The sequence below is a fragment of the Melospiza melodia genome, chromosome 6 (assembly GCF_035770615.1).
Source record: "Melospiza melodia melodia isolate bMelMel2 chromosome 6, bMelMel2.pri, whole genome shotgun sequence".
NCBI lineage: Eukaryota > Metazoa > Chordata > Aves > Passeriformes > Passerellidae > Melospiza > Melospiza melodia.
In genome coordinates this window covers 51,195,924-51,220,025 of record NC_086199.1, presented here as the reverse complement: position 1 = coordinate 51,220,025, position 24,102 = coordinate 51,195,924, and the positions used below count along the sequence as shown (strand labels likewise).

The 24,102-nt window shown below is 42.0% G+C and overlaps 1 protein-coding gene across 3 annotated transcripts in view; it reads right to left on the bottom strand.

The window, feature by feature from the left end:
- PARVA (parvin alpha) overlaps positions 1 to 18,252 on the bottom strand; it is a 62,695-nt gene extending 44,443 nt beyond the window's left edge. Inside the window, exon 1 of one of the 3 annotated variants that reach the window (XM_063158122.1) lies at positions 18,075 to 18,252. In XM_063158122.1, coding sequence (XP_063014192.1) covers positions 18,075 to 18,210 — 136 coding nt within the window. In that variant the 5' untranslated portion in view covers positions 18,211 to 18,252. Of the gene's footprint in view, positions 1 to 8,178; positions 8,204 to 18,060 lie in introns of those variants that run through there. The other 2 variants (XM_063158125.1, XM_063158124.1) reach the window with 2 other exon arrangements.
- Between the last annotated feature and the right edge of the window lie 5,850 nt (positions 18,253 to 24,102).

Genomic DNA, 24,102 nt, shown 5'->3' with positions numbered 1-24,102 from the left:
ACCATAGCTGGATTTTTTTTCTTTTTGTGTAAACACAAAAATTAATTTTCATATTCAGTGGTTCCTTGCTTTAAATTCTGCATCTTGCTTTAACTAGAAACATCAGCCTATCTGGTTTCTAGGTAGAGCACACACAGGGCTGAACCTTCCCCTACAGTAAATTCTTCCAGCCACTCCCAAAAACATGTGCCCACAGCCCTTTTTCAAAGTCTACTCTAATTTAGATCTAATTTTCATTGAAGCTAATATATCATAAGCCCACTGCAAGATGTACTGACATACATATGCTGAATTCTTGACTTACAAAATCATTTTAAGATGCAAGAAGGACTTTTAAAAATTATTTTTAAAGAAATTGTATTTAATATATGCTCATGACTCATCAATTGAAAGGAAAAAGCAATGTTACAGTAAGCAAGATCAGGCAGTTTTATGATTAATGGGGTCAAAAAGTTAGAATTCATGTTTAAAACTTTGGTTACTCACACTGAAACAATTAACCCTATCTATCGAGCATCAGGCCCCAAAAAACAATGCAAAATTTCAGAAAGAAGCAACTCTATGTTACAAAACACTTATTTTGGTGTGTGCTCCTTCACTTCAAAAACAGAGCAACAGATTTCACTTTTTTATCATGAGATTCTCTGCATGTAACTCAGAGAACTTCCAAAGCAAATCTGGCTTTGAAGCCTGAGACGTTAGAGTACAATGTATAAACTAGGCTTGCCCTAATGCCTATTTTGCTGCAAAAGCACCCTGTTTTCTGCTGCCCCAACATAAAGACCCTTTCCTCCTACTTGAGCTAATATCAGGATTTGAAAAATGAAAACAGAAGTCATTTGATCAGCAAGGAATCTGCAGCCAAAACCTCCCGTGCGATCGTGACAGCCCCGGTTACAAAAGCGCTGCCAATTGTATCGTAGCTCAGAGAAAAATCATTCCTTTATGTTGCCCTGCTTTTTAAAGATTTTTTAAGTCTTCTGATGTTTACATTCTTGTAATGAACCTTCTCACATATTATCTGTAAATAACTTATTGTTTTGCAATCTTTTATGGAAGAAGAGAAATTTGATGGGCTGTTGGTTTGTTCAGTGTCATTGGAGAGGTGGCACTGTCACCCTCCAATCCACTGCCACTTTTGGAAATCTATAAATGTTGGAGTCAGAACATAAACTGTTTTTTCTACCTTGAGAACAGCAGCGTGTCTGTGTCGTGTTGTTTTGTGTCTTATAGTAACATTTAAATTAATTTTGCTGCTAACTTGACTGAGTGTTCATGATATTGATCATCAAATGCACTGTAAGCAGCTCCTGGATTTTAATTAAGAGCATTCCACAGGAATAATGCTAACACGTGCTGAGTGATAAACATATAAGCACTAATACTGTTCTGTAAAGCCTTAAATTACACGCTCCACTGCGCTGCATTTAAATCCTAGAAGACACTGGCACCAATTGCTGGGATTACAACTTTCAATTAAACCTAGAGCTAAATTACTGGATTTCTAACCATTTCTTTAATCCACACCTGTCTGCTAAGCTTTTCACCACATTCACACTCAATAACCCTTAACATTTTTCATTGAGAAAGCTCAAAGGTTCTTCCAAATTTAATCCCCGTCACTGCTCCACTTCACACATCTGGAAACTGAGGCACACAATAATTAAATATCCCAAACTAATGCAGGAACCTGTGCCATGGCCACTGCTTTTGAAAGGGGCAATTGCACCTTGTTCCACACTTGTTGATCAATCTCACTCCTACCTGATCATCATCTCTTGTGCGAGTATTCACATGGTAAGTTATGCCAGGAAAGAGCTTCAGATTAAAACTGAGGGGTAAAAGGAGTTACTGCATGTAAATGAACACAGCTGTAGCCATTATTTATGAGGCACCTCTAGGTGGGCACATTTCTAGGCTTCTTCTACACCTTTCTATATTGACTCAGCACAATCAAAGTCTACAGCTGCCTTTGAAAACCTCAGTCATGTTCTCATCTAATTGAAAAGAGATAAAAGAAGAAAACAAAACCAAAATATCTTTTCCTCCTGATTCGAGACTGTTCTCTAGATTCATTTAGTAGCCTGGTAAAAAGCAGTCTATTGAACAGATATGCTCTGGGCATAAGATCTGTCACAAATCAAAATTATTGAGAATGATTCTGTCTTTCACCCAATGTTTGATATATCTCATTAGGTATATTGAAATCCTTGTACACACCAGAAGAAAATGGTCTGAGTATTTTGAGAAGTGTGAAGCTAACATGTATCACTTCTGAGGAAAAATATTACCCTCTCCTTTTTTGGTTGTCATCACAAAAGTAGGTAGTTGTTTCCTGCAGATGAAATCCCTGAAACTGCACGTTCTAGTCTGTACTCTGCAGTAACTGCTTTGAAGCAAAAATAAAAATTCTTGGGTTGCAACTTCTTGTGCAAAGGTTTCCATGTCAGTAACAACAATGTGTGTAACACTTTTAAAGCCTGATGAACTAGAAGACAAGGAGGACTCTGCTAAACACAAAATCCCTTACAGTGCCTGGGTAAAACAACTGAAGAAAGCCGCTGCAGCTGCTTGTACTGTCTCTAGGTTTTGGCATTCATTATTTAAGTTCAGTGGAAACTGTTCAGCCTTGAAGTAGACTGACTCATGCACTTTAACTTCCAATTTCCTGCAAACAATCCATTAGTTTTTGGCAAGTTTCATACTGCACAGTACTTCCCTGAAAAGGGCAGCTCCCAAACTCTACTGATTTCTGCAGCATTTTTTCAGTTTAATCAAAGTAGAATTTGTACTTGTGCCCTTGCAATACTGAGTGTGATCCACACCTGAAGGTGTCTGACACACTTATCAGAGGCAGATGAATGACTTTGCTTAGAAAGGTTCACTTCAAATGTACTTGCTGGGACAAATCCTACTGGGCTGTACTGTATGGGCATTTCTCATAGCTTAGATGTGCACTGTTAAGTTTTACCTGACAAGGAAAGCAAAAACAATATTTTCATACTACCTACACCTCTCCCAAAAGTGTACTACCTACCCTTACATTTCTCTGCTTTTATAACAGCTGAAATGAGTTACTTGCTAACTAAATGCTAATTCCATCATTTGCAGCTACAATGGTTTTAAAATTTAGCATTCCCTTCAAATATTTTGTCCCCAAGTGATATCTGAAATATGTCAGTAACTCAGAATGGAAAATAACTGTGGTAGCTCCATTGCCACCAGTGGGTAACTGTATATAAATGTGGTCTAGTAAGTAGGGACTAGTAAAATAATTCTTCCATCCCCAGGATGCAATTATTTAAAAATGAGAAAAGAGATGAAAGCATCAACATAAATACATGTGCATACTCTTTTCAAATCACTCAGTGGGGTTCCAAATCTCCAGTTTAGCTGACACAGTAGAAGAGTTTTCCACATTAAAATTAATTTTTTTTTACTCTGTGCACCTTGCAGAGGTGTGTGGTGCTGGAATCTTGAGTTTATCCACATTCTAAAAAAGCGACAGCAAACAGCAGCACAGATTTTCTCACCTCAGCACACCAAATCTCCATCTACACAAGGCAATCATAAATAGGTTGCACAGTTTTCATGTTCATTCAGGGCCTTAGCCCTCTCTCCTGGGACTGTCAGCAAGCACAATTTAATAACTGCAATGTGCAAACTGCTCCACTCTTTACAAGAGCTGAGCCCATCTCACCCAAGGGGTTTCACTTCAGTGATACAACCATCAAATGGGCAGTGGTCATCATGGCAGTGTCCCCATGCAACCATCTAGGCAAGGTGGTCTAGTAGGAAAAAAAGTTGACCAAAATGTAGAAGCAAGCTCTAGAATGTTTTGAAAGGCTTGTTTATAAGTGTTTAAAAATACATTGTGACTACCAGGTGATTTTACATATTGTGGGAACTGAAGTGGTTATGGCTGTGGAACTTAAGCACCTAGACCTGCTATGTTATTTGTGTGTTCAAAAGACACCTACCAGTTAAAAATGAGCGAGATAATAAAGCTCTACAGGTGCCTGCATTCCAGCTGAGAGAAGTCCAACAGGTATTTCATTTCCTGCTGCTGTACATGAACACAGGCATAAACCTGACTCCAACAGCAGGTGCTTATTTCCCAGCTTCCTTTCCCAAGCTAGACTGTGCACAGGCATTTCCACTGTAAATAAGATACACAAAGATGGCAGACCAAAGTTGTAGCAGTTATTACTTACCGCTGATGGTACCTTCTTTTCTGCACAATTATGTGATGTTTCATAGCAACTCTAGGTTTGTATTATTTCTTGGTATATGTGTTGTTATCCTCCACCTCAGAAAGAACTCTCTCCTACCTTGCTGAAGCCCCTGGGAAGTAGCCCCAAAGACTGATTAAAAGTTCAGATAATTAGCATAAGCTTCCTTTTCCCCTTTCCTTTCCTTTCCCCCTTTCCTTTCCTTTCCTTTCCTTTCCTTTCCTTTCCTTTCCTTTCCTTTCCTTTCCTTTCCTTTCCTTTCCTTTCCTTTCCTTTCCTTTCCTTTCCTTTCCTTTCCTTTCCTTTCCTTTCCTTTCCTTTCCGTTTTTTTTTAATAGACTCCCATTTCCCCACTTTTAAAAATGTGCAATTTCTTGCAGCTTTCCTTAAGGCTGATAGCTCCATTCCCTCTTGGCACTCCATTTCCAAGCCTTAGCAGAGAATGTGCCTGTTTAGTCCTTCAGCTCTGCCTACTCTGACACGATCCACATATGCACCTCTTTGAGCCATGAATGCTTTCTTGACTTGCATCTTTGACTTGTCTGCTTGCAGGCTCATTGTCAGGAGGGGAATTAAGTGGTTTGTCAGACTGATCCCAAGTGCTTAGCATCTGAACAGCGTGAAGTTTTACTCCACTGAGTAAGAAAACATTTCCCACAACTTCATCCCTCTAGCCATGATAAGTGACTACATACAATTCTACTTCCCTGACAAAAGAGTAAAACTTACAGACATCCTTATCTCCCTGGGATTTATTACTGGAGCTGGAGACTGATTTGGACTGGGGAAGTGAATGAAGCAGAGCTGGCACGCCAGTCATCCAGGGGTTAAGCTAATTTGTTAGTGCCCTTGCTGTTTCTTGCTGTCAGCCACAGTGCATCCACTCTTTAAATTCTGAAAAGAACACCGACCTTTAATCTGTGGTATTAGTTCCTTTGACAAAATGGAAGATTATGTCTTTCTCCCACAAGCCTTCATGCGAAGCTTAGCCAGCTTCCATCTGGTCTGGCTAATTAAATGTAAGTTAACATTAAGTTAAGAGCCAGCTCCAGCCCACAGATCTTCTATTCTGCAACGGCAGATTTATTAATTGCCTGAACTGTTTGAGTATTTAATACCAATTTTTGATTACTTTTATTTCCTTTCCTCTTTCATGAAAACAGGGAAATGTTTTTGAAGACATATTTGCATAATTTCAGTTCAGAAACACCAAACACCAAGATGTGCTAATAAGATTCTGAGCAGCCATAACACTGTCAGGTTTTTTTCTTCTGTATTTGACATGTTAATAAAGTACCATCATAACAGTGTGAAGGATCTGCCTATTATGCACAAGATGTGGAATCACTGGAGCTGCACACTTAAAGCTGGCCCTGACCCACAATCTGGCCCTACATGTACTAAAAGTACAGCCAGTTGTTGTATTCCTTATTCAGTCAAAACTTTCCTTGACCTTAATGGGCGTCTTGTCTGAATGAAGAACAAAGGGATTACTTCTAATATGGGAAGCTAGTAATTAGAATCATGCCCACAGCTGACTTTTGATAAAATTAATTCGTAAAAATGAAAATACAAAGAATTTACAAAGTCAAAATCATGCTTTGCACTGTTTTAATATTAACTCTATGTAGGTCTCGTGCCTAATCTATTTCACTGTATTTAACATTAGATGTTAGAGAAGAAATATATACACTTCACTATATATACTTATATATAGTATATATATACTACACTATATACTTCAAGACTTTTAAAATAAATAATACAGTGAAGTTAGATTTATAAATTTTTTTAACACGTGACTGTTATTATGTCAAAGATCTTAAACCTCTTAACCAAGCCTTCCTTCTCTGGGATAGAGTCAATGATCACATAAAGAAATGTTATTTCTTCCTATATCTATTTAATATAATTCCTGCTGCTACTGTATGTAAAGCATATTAAAAATTCAAACTCCAGGAAACTTCTACCTAGTTCACATATAAAAACCAATCGACCAACCAATGAGCCCCAACCAGTTAAAAGTTCAGTTTCGTATTAAAATCTAAACTGTATCAGGACACACATCAGAGAGTTAAAAAACCAACAAAAACCATGAATGGCACAAAGCTGCCTAATGGAGCAAGACTAACCACAGAAATGAGGAGACCACTGCTTCCTTCCATTTCTTTGCCTGCAGAAGATCACATGAGAAAATCAATTCACCTTTTCTGCCTCAGTTGCCCAAGCAGATGGTGCAGGGAGAACAAACATTTCTGCTTTTCTGATCTCACCTTAAAATTCTCAGGTGTTTCAGTCAGACGAGATGTTCTCTGTAAGGCCAGACTGTTACCAGCTAATATTATGTTGGGAATAGCAAAGGACAAGCAATTTACTTCTAGAAGACTCTGAAAACAAAACTGCTATTTTAGAGGGTGCAAGACCAACAACAGCATTTCTGACTATCTGTTTATAATATGGGGTTTTCTTATCAACTTATTCTCTTCTCTCATCTATCCATTAAATTAGAATGACCTGTTTCCAAAAAGCCCAAACAATCCAGACCAAAAACCCCAACCCCCTTCTCATTAAGCTTTCATTCTCTGTCTTATCTTCTGTCCTGCTTACTTTACATTTGTGTTCTCTCTGTGTACACCAACTCTGTTTATTTTGATAGCTTACCCCGGGAATGCTGTTCTGCACAGAATTATCTTTTACTCAGGCAACAGGAGAATGTCTGATAAAACCCACAGGGGGAAGTCCCTCAAAACCGAAATACAAGAGCCCAAATGCAATCTGAACGTACTGGTTTGACTCTAAGGCCAGACAGGGCTTTCTGCTACAGGCCATTAGGATTCAGCTCATTTTCAGAATAGCAGGCGTGCACTCAGGATCTGCCGAGCTCCATTGTGACACAGCAGCAGCCGATTCCTCCGGACTCGTTCCTGGCCCTCGGGCTGCTCACAGCGGCTTTCCCCGTCAGCTGGAGCCACCTTGTGCCCTGCAGAGCACCTGCACCCTGCGGGCTGCTGAGACAAAACTGGCGGTGCCTGCTGGCTCCCTCTGCATCACACAACAACTCCTAAAAACATTTACTCGGGCTCTACATAAACCGTTTCATTTGGGAGTCACCGCAACAAGTCGGTTAAGGATGATTTATTTGGGGGTAACTATTTCAAGTCAGTTAAAAGTGAACAGGATAATAAAGCTGCAGATCAACTGGATGCTGATTATTTTGTTTCCAACTCAACCCACCACTGCAGTAAGGATTTACGAGTAATACAGGACACTAAGTCACTTGAACACTCGTGGGATAATGAGGAATACCACTACTATTTTCCAGTTTATTCCGTGTCCTTACATATGATTGAGAATTATAACAAAGCAGCGACAAGAATGCGAGACCACGAGTTGCTCTGATGCCAGTTTTACTTTGCAGTCAAACAGCAAAGTCTCTTTCTCTGCAGTAATGAATTTGAGTGCACAGCATAAGAATGTTTAAAAGTGCTGCAATTCAGATTTGGCCGCTAGCCATAAAATTCTAATGCAGCTTTCAAACATGTCTAAAGTCAGAGTTCATTTTTTTTGGTCTCATTATAAAATAGGGATCACATGAATCAAATAGGTGTGGACAAACTTCCAGAGGCTACTGGGGCAAATTATGACTTGGGCCCAAATCTGCCATATTCCTGTTATTCTGACAGGATCAATATCAAATGTGTTGAGGATATGGGGGTACTGAGCCAATAGATATCTCCTTTCCTTCTCAAAGCAAGAGTGATGTTCATTATTCCAAGTGGGTAGGACAGATGTGATCACACCTTCTAATAAAATTAATACTTATCATTTAAACACATGAGACCTGACATTTCTTCTTAAACCTGAAAGCATAAGCCACAAAAACCCACAAACAAACCACAAAATCCAAACCCCTGAACTACACAGTTAGAATGAAAAGTGTTCTGACCTTTTACCATTCTTCTTCTTCATGCATCCTGACGACAAGTTAGGCATATCATCTTTTGAATTCAGCTCTGCAATACATTATACTGCATTTACTCTGAGCACTCTGACATTATCATTATCTTCTTTTGTGCCCAACAGCAACTGCAGCTCCTATAATACCATTATTGTAATTAAGAACAATCTGAACCATTGACAGCATTGCCTCGTTTGCTCTAGAATCCCCTGTGCATTAGTGTTCTTCTAAACCAATATTTCACTATTAATAGTTTGCTACTTTAGAACTGCCTATGGTTAAAAAAAATAAAAAAAATTAGGCCTCAGCCTAACTCAGTGGCCAAAGAAAAACCTGCTAAGAAAAAAATAAATGAAAGGCTGTGCGCTGGCAAACTGTTACACTTTTCTTTACATGTGTTGAAAATGGATTCACACCCTGCCAACCTATTCAGGCCGTTACCCAGGTGAGGAAGCTTATTTTGGCTTGCTTCAAAAGGACCACCTGGACGGATACAAAAGAAAACATCTCTTCTCCCACTAAATGTACCCAAAGTCTAAACTCTAAATGTACCCTGTCTAAACTCTCCCCTTCATTAATCCAGCTCACAGTTGGGTAAGTAGGGCACAGCAATTTAGGCATTCTTGTCTGGGAGATTCTGACCTTAACTCCCGGCCCAGCAGCACACGTGCTCTGCAGGCTGCCTGCACCCTGCCCATGTGTTTGCTGGGGGGGACACCTGCCTGTCCCTGGGCCAGGAGGTGCTCAGCCACAGCCCTGTGACCAACTAACACCCCTGACACATTAACGTGCACCTCTCAGAACCCAGAAAGCCCAGAAATGGCCCCGTCATCAGAAGCAACTTCCATTTTCCCTCTGCAGTAAAGGAGAAGCTGGAGTGCTTAATTCTACCCGAGAAGAACCCAGCAATCATTACCTGCATGCTGTCTGTTACCATGGCTGGTAACGTGGAGTTTTAGGTATTTGTAGTAGATGTGAACATGGGAAAGCACCGTACGAAGATGACAAAAGAAACATGGCTAGTGGAAAAGAGCTGGTAACTCCCAAGGAAATTTACATTGATGTGGCAGACTTTTTCTGCTTGTGAACACGTATTTCATTGAAAAAATTACCAACCTTATGTTAAAGGAATATTCAGGAAATGGCAATGCTCCGGCTACGTTTGGAATTTTTTATTCTTTCAAAGCTTTTGCAGTGTGAGATTGTATTTTTATGTCTGGGAAATCACTACTGGGCTGGAGCTGCTTCTCTCTGCACCAGATGGGGAACAGTGCTCACTGACAATTGTTGCACCTCTCTCTTCCTAAAGTCCCTTTTCCCAAGTGGGATTTCATGGGTTTCCCTATGAATAAAAGCTAATATCACTCATCACTGGATCAATGCCACAGACTGCTCTACCACTCCAGTGGAAGGGCCAAGAACAGGAGCAGCTCTATGCTAAGCAGGAATCAGAGAAGCCAGAGGGACTTAACCATAACTGCAACTACCAAGAATGACCCACAGAAATTCATATTCCAGGTTTTTTCTTTCACAAAAGTAATTATCTAAGAAAAAGTAACATATTGTCAACCATGGTACACTGTGTGCTGCTTGACACAAAGATCAATAAGAAGTCAGGAAGGGAAGTGCTAAGATTAAAAAGAAAGCAGTATTGCTAAGTCAGGACCTTTTGTGTTAAATCCACATATATGATCAGAACATTTCATAGCACCACATGCAATTATTTCCCATGGACTACTACAAAATTGAAAGGAAACCAGAGTACTTGGGAGACTGTAGAGCTTTGTTATTTCACCCTGCAGTTCTTTAATATTTTGAGAAAGATGACTGCTTGCTGAACAGTGGTATAGTCTAGAGGCAGGTGCAGGATTTGGGTGAACAGATGGTGGCTAATCTTCCTAATACAGCTCTGCCAGCACAACTCACTCTTGACCAGTCACATCCCTAGGTTTTTTCTGGCCCTTGGTTTTCCCTGGCCTCAGCACAGCTTTTCAAGGGGTAGTTGCAGAGTAGACTAAGGATTCACAAAAGGCTATTGATCTGATTTTGCTTGTGGTCCAAGACATCTTTTGTTTGTATTTCAGTTTGGTCACTAAAGTGAATTAACTCACTGGTGCACTCAACACAGACATACACACCCAATTCCAACAGGGACAAAGGTATTCAAGCCAAATAACATTATCTATTAGTAAGTATTAGCACACCAAGCAGAAAATGCATGAGGATGCATGCAGAGAGCAAGGCTTTGCTGCTCAGTGCTCCAACTACAGAGCAGCACAGGAACTCCTACGAGCTGGAGAAGGCAGACAGAACACACAGAGAGCAAGCTACACCTTCAGCCCCAGCCCAGCAACTGCTGATTTCACCCACAGCAACACCAGCATTTTGCTGAAAAAGACTGCAGAACTCTGGATTAAGTTATTAGGAAGCACTTGATCTCAGATACAGTGACACAACAAACAAACTGGACTGTCCTTATCTTAATCTCCGTGAGAAAGGCAGAGAGGCCAGCACTGAACAGTTCTGCAGGGAGGGCAACATTTAATGGTTGGGAAGGGCATTAAAGAAAGAAAATAAAAATTAGGATACATCCCAGAGATTCTGTCCAAGGGAGACTTCTAGAAGCACAGACCTGTACTTACAGGAAGCTGCCTTTAAAGTGAGGGGTTTCAGAAGATGTAAATCCAATCTTGGCCTCTAGGTCTTCTCTTACCTTTAGGGCAGATTCCTTTAAATGCTATGGGAAATATCAGAGCCCTAAAACTCCAGATTCTCATGACAGCTCACTCACTTCACTGAGGGTGAAAACTTTATCCTCAGTTGAGCACCTCATATTTATTCTACAGCATTACTCAATTATATCCACCTTCACTCTGCAAACCAGATATATGTTTTTACGAGGATGATCTAAGGGAATGCATGTTTTAAATCTGGCTGTGTAAAGGAAAAATTAGCACTGAAACAAAAGTGCATCAATCTGAGCTGGTGCCTAGATGGTTTTGGTAGGGGTTTTGGGGGTTTTTTTTGTTTGTTTGTTTTTTGGTGGGGGGGTTGTTGTTGTTTTGTTGGTTTTTTGTGGGTTTTTTGTTTGTCTTGCTTGTTTTTCTTTTTGTTTTTTTCTTTTCCATGGCTCCATCCTGTAATCTGAAAGCACTGGAGGCTCTTCAACCAATTGTTCAATGCATGCTTATTTTTAGCTGAAACCTCAGCTCAGACGAGGAAAGAATTACTGAAATGGGAAAAAGTCAGGAAATAAAAGGCATACTTCCGCAGCAGCTGACTTGCCCACATAATTTAGGCTTTTGCAAGTCAAATGCAAAGACAGAGTTCAGTGGCTCTACTGCCCTCATGCAGGTAGTCAGAGAACAGCAGAATTCTGTTTTGGGTCAGAACAGGAGGTCAAAGCCCAGGGTAGAAATGCCTGGCAGAAATGCCTTCTTTCCAATACTAACAGGAAAGGGCAAGCCAACAGAAGCTTCATAACAGCTTCATAATGCTAACAACATGTCACAACAGGTATTTTATGATTTCTGAACACAAGATGTCTCTGATGGCCTACGTGATTCACACATGGACCACTGGAGACATAGAAGATCCACACAGACTTGCTTTTAGCCCCCACCCCCCATTCCTTTTAAAAAACACTTCTGGCATCCAAAACACCTCACAGCAGTAATTTTCAGAAAATAATAAAATAATCATGCACACACTCAGCTGTACCATGATAGCCCAGCTCTGGATATACACTCATTTACCAGAAAAGCTGGCACCTGGGACTCACATATTCCTGCAGATTTGAGCTGCACATGAAACACACAGACTGAGCATAGCCAGACTGGGCCCTGCATGAACTTTGAAACAATGAACTTTTAAGAATAATTTCAGGATCATATTTTATTTTTGAGATTCAGAAACGCATTCACAATATTTCATGTCTTCCTCTGAACCACCTGGAGCCAGAGGCTATTAAAAAGGGGGGGACAAAGAAAGCTCCACCTGGGCAGAGCCCAGCTGGACAGATGCTGAACAGCCCCAAGCAGGGCAGAGATGCCATCCACATTTATCCCTGGGAGCTCTGGCATTCACATTCTCTGAAAAATCCCTTTGCCCAGGAGTTTTCTCCTGGGAAGCTAAGAAGCCTCAGAGAAAAAGGGAAACAATAATTATCTCATTTGCTTCTCTTGTGTTGTGCTCATGTGGAATGTGTTTGGAGATTGTTTCATTGGATTCATGTGATTTGTTTTCACTCTTTGGCCAATGAATGCCAAACTGTGTCAGGACTCTGGAGAGAGTCAGGAGTTTTCATTAATATCTTTTTAGCCTTCTGTAAGTATCCTTTCTGTATTCTTTAGTATAGTTTAGTATAGTATTCTTTAATACAATATAGTACCATAAAATAATAAATTAGCATTCTGAGAACATGGAGTCAGATCCATCACTCCTCCCTGCCAATACAACAGAGCTGCACCTGCAGGGCCATTGCCATCCCAGCCCAAGCAACAGGAGGGTGTTCAGCTTTCAGAGGCAATTCTCTTCCTTCCCACTGAGCAATCCCTTCCACCAGCACAGCACAGCACATCACAGGCCTCCCCAGACAATGCCCTGACAATCTGGCTACAAAGCACACCACCAGCAGCCTGGTGCCGTCCTCCTGAGGAGTTTCTGTCCTACTGCACGTGTGCTCAGAAGGCCTGAAGCAGTGAAGTGACAACAAACAAAGCAAGTGGACCTCCCCTCTATTTTTCTGTTTGTCCACGTTCCTTCCACAGAACAGAAGTATTTTATGTCCTTAAGAGAACTTGCTCCAAGGCAGTAATTCCTTCAGTGGTGATGCTAGCAGGTTTTGCCCAGCATCACCAGGGACACGGAAACGTGCAGCACAGAACACAGGGAAAGGATTCTGAGCACATTGCAGGTGCTGTGCAGTGGGGCTGGTGGAGAGCCACGGTCATGTCAGACAGCAAAACCAGCAGCTCAGGCACTCTGATGGCCCTGCAAGGCCCGGGGTGATGCACTGGTACGTGCAGTGAAAGGCAGAATGGGAGCAGCGTTGGTGAGAGTGACAGTAAAGCCTTTCCCACATCTCCTTTCCCCAGGAGACACCACATGCCATCCTCTGAAGACCAGTATGAAATTAGCACCCAGGGGCTCATTTCCATCATTCATGAGATACATCAGCAAATACAACAGTAGGACACAGATCATTTCTTCCAGCTCCTGATTTTAAATGCAGCATCAGGGAAGAGCAGAGGAAAAGAAAAGCCTGCTGAGTGTTTCAGCCAGCCGAGAACCTCTCACACAAGAAACAGACAAGCACAAACATCTACTGACACAAAAACTAGTCATTTACAATTGCTGTGCAGTAAGTTGCAGAAACAGGTCCAAAGAAAATGAGTCAATTAAAATCTACCAGAACACTACTTCTACATCAAAAAATAAGTTCCTATTTCATTGGAAAAGGCCCAGAGCAAGACCAAGGCATGATCTTTCTGTCAGTGAGCCCCACAGCAAAGCATTTTACTCATGGATTGCCGAAAGACAATCATTCTATGTAAAACACCTGAAAAGCTTTCATCAGCCTACATTTACTCTCTGCATTCTGAGATTTTTCTGATTTCATATTATACCATAAAATACATGAAGTAAAGATTAATAAAGTTAAGGTTATTATCAAAACCCATCAGAATTTACAATATTTTACACTGTTAACATACTCTTCCCTGAGGCACACTGCCTACCCCACACACCAAAATTAAATCAAAACAAGACAAACACAAAAAGAAGAAATATCACAAGTGGAGGACAGCAGAAAATTCATTCTTTCTCCTGCCCATCAACCCCAAATAAACTAGGCAGAAGAGCAGTCAAATTACCGAAATTGATGTCACATCAATTGGCAAACTGACTGAGCCTGTACAATTGCTCTCCACCAAATTCACGTCTTCAAGCTGTCTGTTCCCCATCTGCTCCTCTGCAATTTAAGCAATTCTGAACTGCACTCTCTGTACCCAAATGTGTCACAGATTTATCAGCATGTCAGGGCCCATTCTTTACATTCTCCACTAAGGTAAGCTATTAGGGGGAGGAAATTTTCTGTGTTTATAATAGCCAGGCCAGGAAAATTCAAGGAGGACAATCACACATGACCTTACTAAATCCACCATGAAAAATTCATTAGATAACACAATCTCCACTATCCCCCCCACCCCCAAATGTTTTTTAAAAAGACCATTTTGTTCTCTTACATGTGTTTAAAGACATGTTTAGTACACAGTACAAAATACTGTAACAAGCTTACAGAAAATCGAATTTGTGGGCCTTTTTTACTCATATGATGAGCTCCACCATGTATGTGAACACCTGACAGATAAGGACTGGGATCCTTCACTAGCATATATGGGGTGGCCAATCTTTAAATGCCTTTCAGCAATAAAGGGGAGGGAACCTTATTAAAAACCACAAACAACTTTTGCACACCACAGTTCAGTTTGCAGATAGGCTGTCAAGTATTTTAGTCTTTGTTCACAATTCTCTCACTGCCTAAAAAGCTAATTTAATTAATTCCAAACATAGTTAATAATTTGTAATTTAGCTACCTTAACAGAATGCATGCTCCATTTAGAGATGCAGCTGCAGATGCTCTCACAGGGAAGAGCAAAGCACAATGCTCTGATCCTGGAATTACACCACTGGTGATGAGATGCTGTAAATGAAAACCAGACTATGGCTCTACGTGACAGACAACATCAACAAATCTGAGCTCCAAATTCCAGATTTTACCAAATACTCTCTAATATGTAATGGCAATGTATTTTCCATATTAACGTATGTCTTATGCTATGACTGATCCCTGCTGACATCCTGTGTGATATCTCAGGTATCTCAGGTTATTCTCTTTGTTTTGGTCAGTAACTTGTTCATTTCACTTGTCTAAACTACCCTCACCTCTTCCACTGGTGGACCTCTTACCACTGCCAAGAACTTTGAAATACATACGCAAAGGTTTGCTATGTATTTTATATATATATGTATGCATATAAATTAATATCAATACTGAAATTGCATTTTATGTTGTATTATAAACGATTTCTGCTACACCTAGAACTACATAAACTTTACTCTCTTCATAAATAATCTACATTACTCTTCATCATAAAGTCACTTCAGATCCTAAAGGATTTTCATTTGGTGAAGTATTTTGGCACTGGCTCTGCTGTTGCAATATACAAAAGTGTAGTTTTGACAACAATCAAAACACCTCTTGATGACAAAAATACAAAACTCACAGACATGTAATAATGTATCACCTACAACAGTTACCCACATATATAGCAGAGATGGTACTGAAGTGTAACCAGCATAGCCCCTACAAGAGATAAAATATATTTTGCATTATTAAAAACCATCAGTTCTTAGCCCTTGTGGTGAAACACTGGAGTAAATCAGTTTGCTTCTCTCCTCTATGTAACAGCAGAATTTACACCAACTGAAAGACATGGAAATTTTCAGATGTCCCTCATTTATACTGACTTATACTGACCATTTTCCTATACAACCTGTGTGTAAGCAGCTGAAAAACCACATGCACTTCTATGACCAAGACTCACCTCCATGGGAAACCTACCACAGGTTGGTCAAAGCAGGAAAAAACCACCAAAGCTCAGATCCTAGATGAACAAGCAAACTGACCTCTGAAATTCCTATCTAGGCTTCAAAAACACCTGGAGCCCCACAAAAAAACCCAGCACAACTTAAGATGGAACCTATGTGGGCCACAGCCAGCAAGGCACAATGCTCATTAATTGTTTGCAAACTTGTATGTATTTTTAGTAGAGAAAAATATCAAGAAGTAAGAAAGAGGATAGAAGGCTCAAGCCACCTGAATGTGTTAAAACCCATAAATCAATAAAAGAAAGATAAGATAGCATATTATCAATTTCACCCCTATATATGCTTCCACCAGATAAAGGTCACAAATACACACTCAAGTAAAAATTTAACGGTGAATTTAACACAAAACATTTTTGTCCATCAGCAAATAACAGTCATTACAAAGTTAATTAAAAAACCCCAGCTCTCTAAACCAGTTATTTTTAGACAAACCTTGGAAAATTGGGAAACACAAAAGACAAGGACAATGCAGTTTCAAAATTTCAAAAGGACAGATGATAAAGAAATGGCAGGTGCAGGTTTTAATCAATAAATGTAATACATTAATGAGAAGAAATATGATTTCACAGAATAAATATTCTTGTAAGATTACAAGATATGGATAAAAGTAACTGCTGCCTCTAACAGTTTGCTGGAGATTTGTGACTTCTGCCACTAAGGAAAAATGCATTTAATAGTAAAAACAGTACTAATGACAATGTAATGGACATACCCAAACCGCCACATAGGCTTACTTAAAGATCTCTAAACACATCTACAGCATGGACTCATCAAGGAAGATTGTTGATAGTTCAACGTTGCTAATAAGTCACAAATACACAAATTTTGAAAAGTAGGTAATTATTGGAGCAGTCATTCTTTACTATTTCATCAACATCTGGTCCATCTGCAATGACCAGAAAAAGCCAAATAATGTGAGCACAGTTGTGCAACATGGATCTAATTGAAAAGCAAGGCCGTACATCACAGAAAGATGACGTGATAGCTACAGAATGAGGAGCTGAACCCTCCCCAGTGGTGTCACCCTCATCCCCAGCACTGGTGCTGCTCTGAAACGCTGCGTGCCTGGCTCCAGCGCTGTGTGTGCATGGGGAGCAAGGGGCTGCTGAGCCTCACACCCTTCCTCACACTCACAAGCAATGAATTCTGCTTGAAAAACTCAATGAAGCGACTGTTGCCTTAGCTCTATTTGCATCACATTTAAATTAAGTTCAGCTGTGAAAACGATGGGTGAGCGAGGGTAAATTTCCATTCTCTCGCTGTCATGGGATTTCACACAGGAAAATTCAACGGGGGGCGGGTACTAACTCGCATGTACGGACAAAGAACCAGTCCGTTGTACATGCTCGGCCTTCTATAAAGGTTCTTTTTCTATAAAGTAGAAGTATTTTGCTCAGCACGAGGATAACTGCGCTCCGAGCCGCGGAGGAACGATCGCTGCTCTGGAACTCGTGTCAGAGGCGTGCATTGCACAGAGCGCTGTGTGCTGACCGCACCGCACCGCACCGCCGGGTGACTCACGCCGGGTTTGGGGGCCCACGGCACCGGGTTTTGGGGTGCTCACGGCACCGGGTTTTGGGGTGGCCGCACCCCAGCAGCGGAGGCAAATCCCGCTGAGGGAAAAAATCCCCGTGCGCTCCCAGGCCTGCGGGGCCCGCCGGGCGCCCGGGCCGCTGTGGGCAGCGCTCCTTCCATCCGTCCTTCCCCGGCCGGGCCCGCAGGCGGACCGCGGGAGCGGCCCCATACACAGATCCAGCACACAGACCCCGGGAGCGGCCCCATACACAGATGCCGCACACACACAGACCCCGGGAGCGGCGCCGCACCCAGATCCCGCACACACACAGACCCCGGGAGCGGCCCCGCACACAGATCCCGCACACAAACTCTGCACACACACTGCGGGAGTGGCCCCGCACCCAGATCCCGCACACAGACCCCGGGAGCGGCGCCGCACCCAGATCCCGCACACAAACACTGCACACACACTCCGGGAGCGGCCCCGCACAGAAGGCCCCGGGAATGGTGCCGGCGGGCCAGGGCGGCTCCTCCCTCGTCGCTCGCCTGCCTGCCCACCCCACCCCGCACGTCCTTCCCCGCCAGCCCCTTCCTCCCGCTCCCCAGAGCCTTTTCCTCTCCCCCTGTCTCCTCCCTCCCTCCCCCCCACACAGTAAGGTAACTCCCAGGAAATATGCGAACCTGTTAATTTTTACCTTCCTTGGCTTTTTTCCTCCTGGCCAGCGTGCCGCCGAGCTTGCCCAGGAAGGAGTCATCCTTCTTTCTGGAGGGGGGAGATTTCGGGGTGGGGGACTTGGGGGAAGAAGGGGATTTCTGCGGGGAGGTTGCCATGCTGGGCCAGCCGCCGCCGGCGCTGCGGGACGGAGCAGCGGCACGGCTCCGAAGCCCCGGTGCCGTGGGAGGCTGTTCCCGGCTCTGAACGGAAGCGGAATTATTTCAAGCATTTGAGGCAGCTCCTGCTCCGCTCTCCCGGCTCTCCCGCTCCTTCCCTCCCTCCTCCCGCCCTCCCTCCCGCCGGGGAGGGCCCGCTCGCCTCGCACGGCTCCCGGTGGCCCCGGGCGGTGCGGGAGCCGCTCCGCTCCCGGCTGGGGGGAATCGGCATTCGGGGGGCCCAAGGGAGCCGGGGCAGCGCCTCGCCCCCCGCTCCATCCTCCGGCCGCGCACAGGGGCCGGGCACAGCGGGGCTGGGTGGGCGAGGGACCCAGGGTGGGTGAGTGACCCAGGTACCATGGGTGCCGAAGGGTGAAGGTAGGTGTGGGCACAGTGCTCACACCGCTCAGTTCAGCCTCAGCTGCCCCAAAGTGAAGGGCAGCTGAAGGATAGCAGGGTCACAGCTGCCAGCAGATGTTTGTACGTCCATAGGAAAATAGAATCACAGTCAGGGTTGGAAGGGTTAAGGATAATCTAGTTTCCAACACGCTGCCATGGACAGGGGTGCCTTCAATTAGACTTGATTGTTTTAAGCCCCGTTTAACCTTGCCTTGAACACTTCCATGGATGGAGTGTCCAGAGCTTCTCTGGAGAGCTTGTTGCAGAGTCTCACCACCCTCCCAATAAAGAGTTTCTTCCTAATATCTTGTCTAAACCTACACTTCTTCAGCTTAAGGCCGTTTCCCCTTCTTCTGTCACTACCTGCCCTCGCAAGAAGTCCCTCTGAGGTGTCCTGTAACCCCCCTTTAGGTACTGGCGGGCTGCTAGGTCTCCCTGAAGCATTCTCCAGGCTGAACAACCCCAACTTTCTCAACCTGTATTCATGGGAGAGGTGCTCCAGCCCTCTGAGCACCTTGGTGGCCTCCTCAGGACATGCTCCATCAAGTTCATCTCTCTTGTGTTGGAGGCCCCGCATCTGGGCGCACAAAAGAACTTATGAAGCAATAAAGTCTCACTAAATAGTTTCCTGCAAGTTAAATTTCAAGCTTACTACAGACATTTCGGTCTGGATAACATTTTGCAAAGCTCTTCTGCCTGCTCGTCCTCTGTGTCTGTGGTGAGAAGCAGCGGGCATCGTCATATCCACTGCTACAAAACAAAACAACTGTTGTAGGCAGACCAGTATAAAAAGGCTGTGGAAGGAAAGGTGACTTAACATGATAGATTGCCTATACCAACCCTGCTTTGATTTGCAGATGAGCAGCTTAAGGAAGGTTTAAAACAGATAATTTGCTGTGACTGGTTCAGGAGGCATCCAGGAGTGGAACAGCATTAATGTCATCTGGATGCACTACTTTCACTTACCACTTAATCACTTGATTAACAATTCAGGCAAAAAGCCACACACACTTCATGCAAATATCTAGCTATCCATTAGACATAATAAGTGAAATGAAATTACCATGAGGATATTTCTAAATCAGCTAATAATTGTTGTGTTTTTACAAGCTGGTAATGTTGGTTAGCTGATGAGGGGTAGACATCAATGTCTATTTGTTGCATGCCGTTTGTGTGTGCCCTGGAAAAAAACTCTATTCATCCATCCTGCTATCAGTTATAAACAGGAATGAGCCCAAGGCTGAGCACAATCCTTTCCTTACATTTACCCTCTGGTTCTAGCACCAGTTACTGTCTCAGGCCTTTTCTCTTTGGATTTCAGCCTGAATTTCACACATTATTCTCTTTTTGCAGAAGTGCTGCTTATACAGTGTGTGTATCATTTTAAATAACATAATAAACGACAGCTTCAAAGGGAGAAATACACACATCATGCACTTTTTAAAATATGCCTGTAAACCTGTGCTATTTACAAACAGAGCAGTGACCCAGCTGAATCTCCCTTTGGAGCCAAATGACTATGCATGGATGTCAATATAGGATTTTGTGGGCACAGCAGAAGAGAGAACATGTTGGTAAGCACAAGTGCACTTGCCTTTGTACCCCTGTGTTTGTGGTAAATACAGAAGGAACAAGCCAGATGCCTCACAAAGAGCAGTGGATACTGAGCTGTGCAGTACAGAGTGGTCAGAAATCAACAAACATTTGTCAATTCCCTCACAAAACTCTTAAAAAGACAGAATCATTCCTATTTCTCAACACTCAGTATATGTAAATTAATGATAAATACAGTGTTACTTATTTGATAGCCTTGTGAACTATGGGAGTTTGACATCACAAGGTGAAAAAAATGAAATGAAACAAAGTGTTTAAGATGAAATTTATCAAATCCGGAAACTCAAATTCTGTGTGCTTTAAGTAATGATGCTAAACCAACAGCCAGACCCTAAGTTTAAAGTTTTGATTTTGGGATTTCTTTCAGGATCTTTGTGCAGTTTGTTGTGTGTAACATTACTGCAGTGTTTTTCCACTTGTGATGGATAGTTACAAAATTTCCCCCCTGTATCTCAAATTTAGAATTATATATGCTACTTTTTTTTTGTTTTGTTTTTATATAGGAGAATATATGAACATATAGCCTTAAATTAACACTGTATTAATCACAAAAAGCTTTATAGAGATACACAAGGTCGAAGTTATGGCCTTAATACTGCATTGATCACAAAAGGCTGTATAGGTATTCACAGGGTCTGAGTTGTGGCAGCTCTGGGGATGGAGTTTGCTCTGCTCTGTATTTGACAATAGAACACTCCAGGATGGTGCTGCAGAGGCCAGCACAGCACACAGCAGTCAGCAGGTGCAGTGAAACCCACATTAAGCAGGCTGCTGCTGGGGCTGGCCCTGCTGCACCTGGCACAGGGAAGTGCAGAGCAGACCATGAGAGCTCTCACCACGCTGCCTGTCAGCGCCTTGTTGGGCCAGAGGAGCCAAACATTACATCAAATTAATTGTATCCTGCTCACTTATTTACTTTTGCCAGGCAATAAAAGGTGGCTGAGTCCCCTCCCCTCCACCCTACAAATAATTCTTATTCACCTGCATATCTGACCATGCACAGCTGGTTTTTATTTCTTTTTATATGAGATTAAGATTGGGCATACTCATATGCTGGAATTTAAAGCACAGTTATGATTTCTACTCTAACTTCTTTGGTAAAAGAATATTCTGTTTAAATAATGTAACAAAATAGCATCGTTTTACAAAAGTAAGAGAGTATTTCCAAACAGATTCTAAAAACGTCCAATGAATTTTTGTTGTACATCAAGGAGCAAAACAGATAGATTAAGATGTGATAAGGAGACATGTACATGAAAGATAAAAGATAACATGTTGTATACAGGCACAGAAATTAATAACATGAAAGCTTCAGAGGAAAGAAAGTGGGTTTAAAACTTTTTGGCAAAATGGGAACGTCATCCTGGTATTCACTACTTTTGGTAACATGTTGTTACATCAATTAGTCATCTATAAAAACTGGGCCAAGTTTACCTGCCTTTACAACTGTCCTTCTTGAGATAGTTTCAGGAAAAAAAAAAAATCAGTATTATGGTTTTTTTTCCTTAAGAAGTTTCAGTTGTAGCCTTTGTTTGGGCCTGTAGTTATGTACAGGTGTGTTACACAAATGTTCTAGCAAGCACAATACTGGCATGCAGTGACACCATGATATTCCCTGAAAAATCCCTTCACCAGGATTTTTCTCCTGAGAAGCTGAAAGCCTCAGAAAAGAAATGTGAACAATAATTATCTGACTGCTTGGAATGTGGTCTGGAGGTTGCTCGAAAACAGGTGCATCTTGGATTGCTTCCATGTGAATTGTTTTTAATTAATGAACAATCCCAGTCCAGCTGTGTCAGACTCTGTGGTCAGTCACAGGTTTTTATTATTCATTCTTGTTAAGCCTTCTGATGTCTCCTTTCTCTTTCTTTAGTACAGTAAAATATAATATAATATAATATAATATAATATAATATAATATAATATAATATAATATAATATAATATAATATAATATAATATAATATAATATAATATAATATAATATAATATAATATAATATAATATAATATAATATAATATAATATAATATAATATAATATAATATAATATAATATAATATAATATAATATATCAGCGTTCTGAGAACAAGGAGTCAAATTCTCATCTCTCACCTCATCCTGTGGTTTCTTCTGTTACTCATGAGAAGCAACAGAAGAAACCACAATTTTTCTCATAAATATCAGGCAAAGAGATCTGTGTGAAGTCCAGCAAGTACCTTGCCCATTTGAAGGAACAGCATTTGCATGCTGCCACGGCAAACCCATTGTGCTAAACAATGCCAAAATGTGTGGTCCATGAAAGCCCAGCAGGGACAGCATAAAAACAAAAATCTTAACAGCAGCAAAGTTACAAAAGGTACACAATGTCTCCAATCTGCTATGCCACATCCTGTTACTTGCTCAAGCAAGGAAGAAAACAGTGTATCTCTCATGGAAAATAACTACTAAACTAATGCAAAAATCTTAGTTGAAATCAGAATGCATTGGGCTACAAAACAGAAGTTTCAAGGCACATGACCTTTAAATTTGTTTCCTATGGTCAAACACACTGAAAATCAGTGAGGTGTCCTTTTACCTTGGAGGCAAATGGGTTGGTCTTGGTTCAAACAGTGATTTACAAAATTGTTTTCCCCAAGCTTTTTATAGAATCACAGAATTGTTTAAGTTTGAACAGACCTTTAAGATCAAGTCCAGCCATTAACCCAGTGCTGCCAAATCCACACTGAACCACATCCCTAAACACCAACTGAGTTTCTTTAGATCTGTGATCTTTTGAAGAGGGGATAAGGAGGGTGTGTGCATGCACTGTGATTAGAAGAGCCCCAGTAAATTCCTGTGGTGGCATTTCTATTCTGCTCCTGGGACGGAAAAGTCCACAAGATGGAAGGGAAAGGACATGACAGTGAAAGGAAAATCTCAGTTCAAAGATGCCAGAAATGACACTGACCTCTGAAGAGAAGCAGCTGTCTGTCAGAACCCAGGAAATTCCTCTGGCTGCCCTGGAGGACTCAGGACCCTGCCCGGGGGGCTCAGAGACCTTGGCACAGAGCCCAAGACCCCTGTGCCTTTGATTTAGCCCTTGAAGCAAATTACCACCTTCATATGAAGAATTACAAGTCAAGAGAGTTTAAGTAAAATAATAGTTTGTCACAGGGTGAAAAATAGATTTTTGGGTTTTTTAGAATGGGGGCTTGGGGTCCCAAGATGGAGGAATTTGGGTGTACCCTGTCCTTCTTCTTTCTTCTTCTTGGCCTCCATCTTCCGGGTGATGCTGGCACTTTTGGATTGGTTTAGAGTAGAAGCTCACTGTCTAACATAGGTGATAGGTATTGGGAAGTTATGTAAATATTGTATATGTAGTTTTTAGTATAAAAAGATAACACTGCCCGAGGGTGTGTGCCTCTGTCCTGCTGAGCAGACCTCAGCAGGCCAGAGAAAGAATTTCATAGATAAAAAACAATAAACAACCTTGAGAATGAGAACTGAAGAGCTCTGACTCCTTCTTCGACCGCCGGGCTGGGAAAAGAGACTTTCTAACCCATCTCGGGTCACTGTGAGCAGCAGAGATTCTGAGAGCTGTCCATCTGTCCTGTGAGGAGGAGAGACCCATCCATCAGTCCAGAGTCACTGAGCAGGGCACAATCCTGCTGGCTTATCCTCTTCTCTCCTCTGGGCAGCACATGGTCTGGGTCAGTGAGACTCTCCCACTGCTGGAAAGCAACAAAACAAGATGACCTGATAGAGGGAAAGTTAGTGCCATTTGAAAATTGACAATTAATTGGCAATTATGATTTTGATCACCATTTTGTCAACACTTTTCCTTTGAGTCTTGAAGGAGC